This window comes from Pecten maximus, chromosome 6, assembly GCF_902652985.1.
Source record: "Pecten maximus chromosome 6, xPecMax1.1, whole genome shotgun sequence".
Classification (NCBI taxonomy): domain Eukaryota; kingdom Metazoa; phylum Mollusca; class Bivalvia; order Pectinida; family Pectinidae; genus Pecten; species Pecten maximus.
The window spans coordinates 27,510,627-27,522,732 of NC_047020.1; the positions used below are offsets into that span (position 1 = coordinate 27,510,627).

At 37.4% G+C, this 12,106-nt stretch overlaps 1 protein-coding gene across 1 annotated transcript in view; it reads left to right on the plus strand.

Moving 5' to 3' along the window:
• LOC117329427 (sodium- and chloride-dependent GABA transporter 1-like) overlaps positions 1-12,106 on the plus strand; it is a 52,116-nt gene that overhangs the window by 4,964 nt on the left and 35,046 nt on the right. The window contains exons 4-5 of the mRNA XM_033887371.1: positions 6,505-6,817; positions 10,533-10,665. Coding sequence (XP_033743262.1) covers positions 6,505-6,817; positions 10,533-10,665 — 446 coding nt within the window. The remainder of the gene's footprint in view (positions 1-6,504; positions 6,818-10,532; positions 10,666-12,106) is intronic.

The window sequence follows — 12,106 nt, forward strand, 5'->3', positions numbered from 1 at the left end:
CTACCAAGTCACTGGCCTACTGTGATGTTGTGTGTTATATCATTAGGTCTACCTAGTCACTAGTCTACTGTGGTGTCGTGTGTTATATCATTAGGTCTACCAAGTCACTGGCCTACTGCGGTGTGTGTTATATCATTAGGTCTACCTAGTCGCTAGTCTACTGTGGTGTCGTGTGTTATATCATTAAGTCTACCAAGTCACTGGCCTATTGTGATGTGTGTTATATCATTAGGCCTACCTAGTCACTAGCCTACTGTGATGTTGTGTGTTATATCATTAGGTCTACCAAGTCACTGGCCTACTGCGGTGTGTGTTATATCATTAGGCCTACCAAGTCACTGGCCTATTGTGATGTGTGTTATATCATTAGGTCTACCAAGTCACTGGCCTATTGTGATGTCGTGTGTTATATCATTAGGCCTACCAAGTCACTGGCCTCTTGTGATGTCGTGAGTTATATCATTAGGCCTACCAAGTCACTGGCTACTGTGATGTCGTGTGTTATATCATTAGGTCTACCAAGTCACTGGCTACTGTGGTGTCGTGTGTTATATCATTAGGCCTACCAAGTCACTGGTCTACTGTGATGTCGTGTGTTATATCATTAGGTCTACCAAGTCACTGGCCTATTGTGATGTCGTGTGTTATATCATTAGGCCTACCAAGTCACCGGGCCTACTGTGATGTGTGTTATATCATTAGGTCTACCTAGTCACTGGCCTATTGTGATGTCGTGTGTTATATCATTAGGCCTACCAATTCACTGGTCTACTGTGGTGTCGTGTGTTATATCATTAGGTCTACCAAGTCACTGGCCTATTGTGATGTCGTGTGTTATATCATTAGGCCTACCAAGTCACTAGCCTATTGTGATGTCGTGTGTTATATCATTAGGTCTACCAAGTCACTGGCCTATTGTGATGTTGTGTGTTATATCATTAGGTCTACCTAGTCACTGGCCATCATTAGGTCTACCAAGTCACTGGCCTCTTGTGGTGTCGTGTGTTATATCATTAGGTCTACCTAGTCACTGGCCTATTGTGATGTTGTGTGTTATATCATTAGGCCTACCAAGTCACTGGTCTATTGTGATGTTGTGTGTTATATCATTAGGTCTACCTAGTCACTGGCCTATTGTGATGTCGTGTGTTATATCATTAGGCCTACCAAGTCACTGGCCTACTGTGATGTTGTGTGTTATATCATTAGGCCTACCAAGTCACTGGCCTATTGTGGTGTCGTGTGTTATATCATTAGGTCTACCAAGTCACTGGCCTACTGTGATGTTGTGTGTTATATCATTAGGCCTACCAAGTCACTGGCCTAACTGTGATGTTGTGTGTTATATCATTAGGTCTACCAAGTCACTGGCCTATTGTGATGTCATGTGTTATATCATTAGGTCTACCTAGTCACTGGCCTATTGTGGTGTCGTGTGTTATATCATTAGGTCTACCAAGTCACTGGCCTACTGTGATGTCGTGTGTTATATCATTAGGCCTACCAAGTCACTGGCCTATTGTGATGTGTGTTATATCATTAGGCCTACCAAGTCACTAGTCTATTGTGATGTCGTGTGTTATATCATTAGGCCTACCAAGTCACTGGCCTACTGTGATGTCGTGTGTTATATCATTATAGGTCTACCAAGTCACTGGCCTTTTGTGATGTTGTGTGTTATATCATTAGGGTCTACATAGTCACTGGCCTATTGTGATGTCGTGTGTTATATCATTAGGCCTACCTAGTCACTGGCCTACTGTGGTGTCGTGTGTTATATCATTAGGTCTACCTAGTCACTGGCCTATTGTGGTGTGTGTTATATCATTAGGCCTACCAAGTCACTGGCCTACTGTGATGTCGTGTGTTATATCATTAGGCCTACCAAGTCACTGGCCTATTGTGATGTCGTGTGTTATATCATTAGGTCTACCAAGTCACTGGCCTACTGTCAATAGTACTTCGACCTCAGATCATTTTTTTAAAAGTTTAACTGAAGGTTGTAACAAGTGTCAACTTTAAAAGATCTGATCCTGTAGGTTTAAGATTTTTCTGTCTACATCACATGAGAGTGATCGATTTTCACCCACGTTCATCTGTGTAGCACTGATATGTACAGTATACCAAGTTAATGTTAATATGAAATCAGTCATACCATGTTTTACCCCAGGGTTGAATATTGTCGGTTGGATCAATGTTGTTGGTCCATTATAACCAAAGTACAATGTTAATGTGGGTTCTATATGCCATATCTTTTAAGCTTGAACTAGAAATCAATTGTTTTCCATCACTTTGGTAACTGATATGATATATAAAACAAGCAGGTTATAACAAGGCTAACAAGCTTGTTGTTGTATTGGGGAGAGCTGTAGGGTCAGTTGTATTGGGGAGAGCTGTAGGGTCAGTTGTACAGTAGAGTTGTAGGGTCAGTTGTACGGGATAGTTGTAGGGTCAGTTGTACAGGAGAGTTGTAGGGTCAGTTGTACAGGAGAGTTGTAGGGTCAGTTGTACAAGAGAGTTGTAGGGTCAGTTGTACTGGAGAGTTGTAGGGTCAGTTGTACTAGAGAGTTGTAGGGTCAGTTGTACAGGAGAGTTGTAGGGTCAGTTGTACAGGAGGGTTGTAGGGTCAGTTGTACAGGAGAGTTGTAGGGTCAGTTGTACAGGAGGGTTGTAGGGTCAGTTGTACAGGAGAGTTGTAGGGTCAGTTGTACAGGAGAGTTGTAGGGTCAGTTGTACTGGAGAGTTGTAGGGTCAGTTGTACAGGAGAGTTGTAGGGTCAGTTGTACAGGAGGGTTGTAGGGTCAGTTGTACAGGGAGTTGTAGGGTCAGTTGTACAGGAGGGTTGTAGGGTCAGTTGTACTGGAGAGTTGTAGGGTCAGTTGTACTGGAGAGTTGTAGGGTCAGTTGTACAGGAGAGTTGTAGGGTCAGTTGTACTGGAGAGTTGTAGGGTCAGTTGTACTGGAGAGTTGTAGGGTCAGTTGTACTAGAGAGTTGAAGGGTCAGTTGTACAGGAGAGTTGTAGGGTCAGTTGTACCGGAGAGTTGTAGGGTCAGTTGCACAGGAGAGTTGTACTGGAGAGTTGTAGGGTCAGTTGTACTGGAGAGTTGTAGGGTCAGTTGTACTGTAGAGCTGTAGGGTCAGTTGTACCGGAGAGTTGTTGGGTCAGTTGTACAGGATAGTTGTAGGGTCAGTTGTACTGGAGAGTTGTAGGGTCAGTTGTACAGGAGAGTTGTAGGGTCAGTTGTACAGGAGAGTTGTAGGGTCAGTTGTACAGGAGGGTTGTAGGGTCAGTTGTACAGGAGAGTTGTAGGGTCAGTTGTACTGGAGAGTTGTAGGGTCAGTTGTACAGGAGAGTTGTAGGGTCAGTTGTACTGGAGAGTTGTAGGGTCAGTTGTACAGGAGAGTTGTAGGGTCAGTTGTACAGGAGGGTTGTAGGGTCACTTGTACAGGAGAGTTGTAGGGTCAGTTGTACAGGAGGGTTGTAGGGTCAGTTGTACTGGAGAGTTGTAGGGTCAGTTGTACAGGAGAGTTATAGGGTCAGTTGTACAGGAGAGTTGTAGGGTCAGTTGTACCGGAGAGTTGTAGGGTCAGTTGCACAGGAGAGTTGTACTGGAGAGTTGTAGGGTCAGTTGTACTGTAGAGTTGTAGGGTCAGTTGTACAGGAGGGTTGTATGGTCAGTTGTACAGGAGAGTTGTAGGGTCAGTTGTACAGGATAGTTGTAGGGTCAGTTGTACTGGAGAGTTGTTGGGTCAGTTGTACAGGATAGTTGTAGTGTCAGTTGTACTGTAGAGTTGTAGGGTCAGTTGTACAGGAGAGTTGTAGGGTCAGTTGTACAGGAGAGTTGTAGGGTCAGTTGTACCGGAGAGTTGTTGGGTCAGTTGTACTGGAGAGTTGAAGGGTCAGTTGTATAGGAGAGTTGTTGGGTCAGTTGTACAGGAGAGTTGTAGGGTCAGTTGTACAGGAGAGTTGTTGGGTCAGTTGTACAGGAGAGTTGTAGGGTCAGTTGTACAGGAGAGTTGTAGGGTCAGTTGTACAGGAGAGCTGTAGGGTCAGTTGTACTGGAGAGTTGAAGGGTCAGTTGTATAGGAGAGTTGTAGGGTCAGTTGTACAGGAGAGTTGTTGGGTCAGTTGTACAGGAGAGTTGTAGGGTCAGTTGTACTGGAGAGTTGAAGGGTCAGTTGTATAGGAGAGTTGTAGGGTCAGTTGTATAGGAGAGTTGTAGGGTCAGTTGTACTGTAGAGTTGTAGGGTCAGTTGTACAGGAGAGTTGTAGGGTCAGTTGTACTGGAGAGTTATAGGGTCAGTTGTGCTGGAGAGTTGAAGGGTCAGTTGTATAGGAGAGTTGTAGGGTCAGTTGTACAGGAGAGTTGTAGGGTCAGTTGTACTGGAGAGTTTTAGGGTCAGTTGTACTAGAGAGTTGTAGGGTCAGTTGTACAGGAGAGTTGTAGGGTCAGTTGTACTGGAGAGTTGTAGGGTCAGTTGTAAAGGAGATTTGTAGGGTCAGTTGTACAGGAGAGTTGTAGGGTCAGTTGTACTGTAGAGTTGTAGGGTCAGTTGTACTGTAGAGCTGTAGGGTCAGTTGTACAGGAGGGTTGTTGGGGTCAGTTGTATTGGAGAGTTGTAGGGTCAGTTGTACTGGAGAGTTGTAGGGTCAGTTGTACAGGAGAGCTGTAGGGTCAGTTGTACAGGAGAGTTGTAGGGTCAGTTGTACAGGAGAGTTGTAGGGTCAGTTGTACAGGAGAGTTGTAGGGTCAGTTGTACAGGAGAGTTGTATGGTCAGTTGTACAGGAGAGTTGTAGGGTCATTTGTACAGAATAGTTGTAGGGTCAGTTGTACTGGAGGGTTGTAGGTTCAGTTGTACAGGAGAGCTGTAGGGTCAGTTGTACAGGAGAGTTGTAGGGTCAGTTGTACAGGAGAGTTGTAGGGTCAGTTGTACTGGAGAGTTGTAGGGTCAGTTGTACAGGAGAGTTGTAGGGTCAGTTGTACAGGAGAGTTGTAGGGTCAGTTGTACTGGAGAGTTATAGGGTCAGTTGTACTGGAGAGTTGAAGGGTCAGTTGTACAGGAGAGTTGTAGGGTCAGTTGTACAGGAGAGTTGTAGGGTCAGTTGTACAGGAGAGTTGTAGGGTCAGTTGTACAGGAGAGTTGTAAGGTCAGTTGTACAGGAGAGTTGTAGGGTCAGTTGTACAGGATAGTTGTAGGTTCAGTTGTACAGGAGAGCTGTAGGGTCAGTTGTACAGGAGAGTTGTAGGGTCAGTTGTACAGGAGAGCTGTAGGGTCAGTTGTACTGGAGGGTTGTAGGTTCAGTTGTACAGGAGAGCTGTAGGGTCAGTTGTACAGGAGAGTTGTAGGGTCAGTTGTACAGGAGAGTTGTAGGGTCAGTTGTACTGGAGAGTTGTAGGGTCAGTTGTACAGGAGAGTTGTAGGGTCAGTTGTACAGGAGAGTTGTAGGGTCAGTTGTACTGGAGAGTTATAGGGTCAGTTGTACTGGAGAGTTGAAGGGTCAGTTGTATAGGAGAGTTGTAGGGTCAGTTGTACTGGAGAGTTGTAGGGTCAGTTGTACAGGATAGTTGTAGGGTCAGTTGTACTGTAGAGTTGTAGGATATCAGTGTTAGTTGTACTCCAATTCTAATCAATACTCTACTAATAAAGTTCAACTTACATAAAAGTATAATAATGTAAGAACCCTCTTGAGATATGATAAACTACTTGATTTTTGAAGAATGTGTCTTAATAATGTCCAATTATGAAAATCAATCATTTTAGTTTTGTTCCTTATGGCTTTATGTCAATGAAATAGAATAATTTCTTTAATCTTTATGAGCCTGCAAGGTCAATGAACTAAAATGATATCTTTTTAAATCTGCAATCTGTTTCTGCTACCTGTGAACTCAGACCCACAACCAACTGTCACTCTGGTATTGGTAATTTTCCATAGCACATGATCCCGGTCAGTGGCCAATGCATGTCTATATATAGAGTCCTGGACACTGGTCTCAGTAAATCAATACAGGGTGTATTTTATTGTCTAGCCAGATCATTATCAACCTTGACCACTGGATGGTATCCAGCTTCATACTTATAAATCCCAGTTGGTCATTTACCTCAAGTTGATTAGAGCTTAGTAAATAATTAAATTTAAATTTATTTAATTAAAACCCTATACTTACTTAAAAATAAATTTGGATGACTCCAACTGCTGTTCATCAATCCTATTAATCATTCCTTGAACTAATATTACTCCCCTTCTCTTTATATTAGTAGTATTCGTCAAACAAGGGCCACATCTGACAAGAAAAATTAAAAAATTAAAAAAACCAATACTGGAGTATTTAGTTCCTTTTGTTCTTAATTCTGAGAAGTAAAACAGTAAAGAATATACAGTATAGCCTATATTGAATTTATATTATACTGCAGGGTGCCATCTGCTATGTCTAACATACAGTAATAACAATATTATATGTTTTGAGTGATGATTATAATGGCTGACGTATGATTGTTGTAGGTATTGGGTACGGTATGGTGATCATCTCCGGTATCGTATGTATATATTACAACATCATCATCACCTGGACGATATACTACCTGTACTACTCCTTCCGGGCCGTCCTACCCTGGAGTACCTGTGACAATTGGTGGAACACAGAACAATGTTTTTTGAGAACAAAGGATTCGAGGGACAATGTTACCATGGCTACCATGTTATCAAACCAAACCGTCAATGGTAGTGTTTCCCTGTTGTACAACATTTCAATGACAACTATGTCACCAGCAGATAACGGAACAGACCTCAAAACAGCAAGTGAGGAATTCTGGCAGTAAGTTGTTTTAGTAAATTAATTCTTTTCTTAATTTTGTGCTTTCATGAAGTGGGCATGACCTAACTCTTTTGTGTTAGCATTTTTTTATCCACTTAGAAATGATAATGTCTGTACAGTAATATCGTATTGAGAATGATATTGTCTGTACAGTAATATCGTATTGAGAATGATGATGTCTACAGTAATATCGTATTGAGAATGGTAATGTCTGTACAGTAATATCGTATTGAGAATGATATTGTCTGTACAGTAATATCGTATTGAGAATGATAATGTCTGTACAGTAATATCGTATTGAGAATGATAATGTCTGTACAGTAATATCGTATTGAGAATGATAATGTCTGTACAGTAATATCGTATTGAGAATGATAATGTCTGTACAGTAATATCGTATTGAGAATGATAATGTCTGTACAGTAATATCGTATTGAGAATGATAATGTCTACAGTACTATCGTATTGAGAATGATGATGTCTACAGTAATATCGTATTGAGAATGATAATGTCTGTACAGTAATATCGTATTGAGAATGATATTGTCTGTACAGTAATATCGTATTGAGAATGATGATGTCTGTACAGTAATATCGTATTGAGAATGATGATGTCTACAGTAATATCGTATTGAGAATGATAACGTCTGTACAGTAATATCGTATTGAGAATGATAATGTCTACAGTAATATCGTATTGAGAATGATAACGTCTGTACAGTAATATCGTATTGAGAATGATGATGTCTACAGTAATATCTTATTGAGAATGATAATGTCTGTACAGTAATATCGTATTGAGAATGATAATGTCTGTACAGTAATATCGTATTGAGAATGATAATGTCTACAGTACTATCGTATTGAGAATGATGATGTCTACAGTAATATCGTATTGAGAATGATAATATCTGTACAGTAATATCGTATTGAGAATGATAATGTCTGTACAGTAATATCGTATTGAGAATGATAATGTCTACAGTAATATCGTATTGAGAATGATGATGTCTACAGTAATATCGTATTGAGAATGATAATGTCTACAGTAATATCGTATTGAGAATGATAATGTCTGTACAGTAATATCGTATTGAGAATGATAATGTCTGTACAGTAATATCGTATTGAGAATGATGATGTCTACAGTAATATCGTATTGAGAATGATCATGTCTACAGTAATATCGTATTGAGAATGATAATGTCTGTACAGTAATATCGTATTGAGAATGATGATGTCTACAGTAATATCGTATTGAGAATGATGATGTCTGTACAGTAATATCGTATTGAGAATGATAATGTCTGTACAGTAATATCGTATTGAGAATGATAATGTCTGTACAGTAATATCGTATTGAGAATGATGATGTCTACAGTAATATCGTATTGAGAATGATAATGTCTGTACAGTAATATCGTATTGAGAATGATGATGTCTACAGTAATATCGTATTGAGAATGATAATGTCTGTACAGTAATATCGTATTGAGAATGATAATGTCTGTACAGTAATATCGTATTGAGAATGATGATGTCTACAGTAATATCGTATTGAGAATGATGACGTCTGTACAGTAATATCGTATTGAGAATGATGATGTCTACAGTAATATCGTATTGAGATTGATAATGTCTGTACAGTAATATCGTATTTAGAATGATAATGTCTGTACAGTAATATCTTATTGAGAATGATGATGTCTACAGTAATATCGTATTTAGAATGATAATGTCTACAGTAATATCGTATTTAGAATGATAATGTCTGTACAGTAATATCGTATTGAGAATGATAATGTCTACAGTAATATCGTATTGAGAATGATAATGTCTACAGTAATATCGTATTGAGAATGATAATGTCTGTACAGTAATATCGTATTGAGAATGATGATGTCTGTACATGTACAGTAATATCGTATTGAGAATGATGTCTGTACATGTACAGTAATATCGTATTGAGAATGATAATGTCTGTACAGTAATATCGTATTGAGAATGATGATGTCTGTACAGTAATATCGTATTGAGAATGATAATGTCTGTACAGTAATATCGTATTGAGAATGATAATGTCTGTACAGTAATATCGTATTGAGAATGATAATGTCTACAGTAATATCGTATTGAGAATAATGATGTCTACAGTAATATCGTATTGAGAATGATAATGTCTGTACAGTAATATCGTATTGAGAATGATAATGTCTGTACAGTAATATCGTATTGAGAATGATAATGTCTGTACAGTAATATCGTATTGAGAATGATAATGTCTACAGTAATATCGTATTGAGAATGATAATGTATACAGTAATATCGTATTTAGAATGATAATGTCTACAGTAATATCGTATTGAGAATGATAATGTCTGTACAGTAATATCGTATTTAGAATGATAATGTCTGTACAGTAATATCGTATTGAGAATGATGTCTGTACAGTAATATCGTATTGAGAATGATGATGTCTACAGTAATATCGTATTGAGAATGATAATGTCTGTACAGTAATATCGTATTTAGAATGATAATGTCTGTACAGTAATATCGTATTGAGAATGATAATGTCTGTACAGTAATATCGTATTGAGAATGATGATGTCTACAGTAATATCGTATTGAGAATGATAATGTCTGTACAGTAATATCGTATTTAGAATGATAATGTCTGTACAGTAATATCGTATTGAGAATGATGATGTCTACAGTAATATCATTTTTAGAATGGTAATGTCTGTACAGTAATATCGTATTGAGAATGATAATGTCTGTACAGTAATATCGTATTGAGAATGATAATGTCTGTACAGTAATATTGTATTGAGAATGATGATGTCTGTGTATTAGTATCGTATTGAGAATGATAATGTCTGTACAGTAATATCGTATTGAGAATGATAATGTCTGTACAGTAATATCGTATTGAGAATGATAATGTCTGTACAGTAATATCGTATTGAGAATGATAATGTCTACACTAATATCGTATTGAGAATGATAATGTCTACAGTAATATCATATTGAGAATGATGATGTCTACAGTAATATCGTATTGAGAATGATAATGTCTGTACATGTACAGTAATATCGTATTGAGAATGATAATGTCTACAGTAATATCGTATTGAGAATGATGATGTCTACAGTAATATCGTATTGAGAATGATAATGTCTGTACAGTAATATCGTATTGAGAATGATAACGTCTGTACAGTAATATCGTATTGAGAATGATAATGTCTGTACAGTAATATCGTATTGAGAATGATGATGTCTACAGTAATATCGTATTGAGAATGATGTCTGTGTATTAGTATCGTATGTGCAGGAAAAAACAAAACATGATTACCCGGTAACATTAATGTATAGAATGAAGAGATATCATCTGTTACCTGTCTGCTTAGAATTACAGAAATATGCACATTTCTATAATTTTGTGTGGTCATGTTTTCACCTTGTGACCTACACACATGTATATATACTCAGTATTGACATTATTCTGAAATGAATGGATAAAGTATAGGTGAGCTGACCAGACCCATTAGGCCTCTTGTTTAAGTTATACAGTACATAAAAATGATGAGACATCCACATTGAAATGGTAGATAAATGTGTGTGATGTATTTAAATGATATACCATTATGTGTGTACTGGTTGACTTTCTGGTTACATTGCGTTGTGGTGATTTTTTTTATCCTTTGTTTAGGCGTGGAGTTCTACAGCTGTCTCCCGGTATAGAGGATATGGGTGAACTCCGATGGGATCTCCTCATCTGTCTGTTTGTTGCCTGGGTCATTGTGTTTCTCTGTCTGTTTAAAGGTGTCAAGTCTTCTGGAAAGGTAAGGGGGTACAAATACATTTAGTTTAGTCATTAATTAGGTAAGGGGGTACAAATACATTTAGTTTAGTCATTAATTAGGTAAGGGGATACAAATACATTTAGTTTAGTCATTAATTAGGTTAGGGGTACAAATACATTTAGTTTAGTCATTAATTAGGTAAGGGGATACAAATACATTTAGTTTAGTCATTAATTAGGTTAGGGGTACAAATACATTTAGTTTAGTCATTAATTAGGTAAGGGGGTACAAATACATTTAGTTTAGTCATTAATTAGGTAAGGGGGTACAAATACATTTAGTTTAGTCATTAATTAGGTTAGGGGTACAAATACATTTAGTTTAGTCATTAATTAGGTAAGGGGGTACAAATACATTTAGTTTAGTCATTAATTAGGTAAGGGGGTACAAATACATTTAGTTTAGTCATTAATTAGGTAAGGGGATACAAATACATTTAGTTTAGTCATTAATTAGGTAAGGGGTACAAATACATTTAGTTTAGTCATTAATTAGGTAAGGGGATACAAATACATTTAGTTTAGTCATTAATTAGGTAAGGGGTACAAATACATTTAGTTTAGTCATTAATTAGGTAAGGGGATACAAATACATTTAGTTTAGTCATTAATTAGGTAAGGGGTACAAATGCATTTAGTTTAGTCATTAATTAGGTAAGGGGATACAAATACATTTAGGTAAGGGGGTACAAATACATTTAGTTTAGTCATTAATTAGGTAAGGGGGTGCAAATACATTTAGTTTAGTCATTAATTAGGTAAGGGGTACAAATACATTAAGATTAGTCACTAATTAGGTAAGGGGTGTAAATGCATTTAGTTTAGTCATTAATTAGGTAAGGGGTACAGATACATTTAGTTTAGTCGTTAATTAGGTAAGGGGGTACAAATACATTTAGTTTAGTCATTAATTAGGTCAGGGGATACAAATACATTTAGGTAAGGGGGTACAAATACATGTAGTTTAGTCATTAATTAGGTAAGGGGGTATAAATAGATTTAGTTTAGTCATTAATTAGGTAAGGGGTACAAATACATTTAGTTTAGTCACTAATTAGGTAAGGGGTACAAATACATTTAGTTTAGTCATTAATTAAGTAAGGGGTACAAATACATTTAGTTTAGTCATTAATTAGGTAAGGGTATAAATACATTTAGTTTAGTCATTAATTAGGTAAGGGGTACAAATACATTTAGTTTAGTCATTAATTCAAAACTTATCAACATAAAAATAAGTTATTTATTCTACAAATAAGTGATTAATTATAACTTTGATGACCTAAAATCTGCAACTCGATATTCTTAACTGATATCACACATTATTATAAATGATACAGAAAGCACTGTCCATATTCACAATCTAGTGTAAACGGTGTCTATGTTAATGTTCCTATCATATATAAATTACAGTGTCCAGTTTA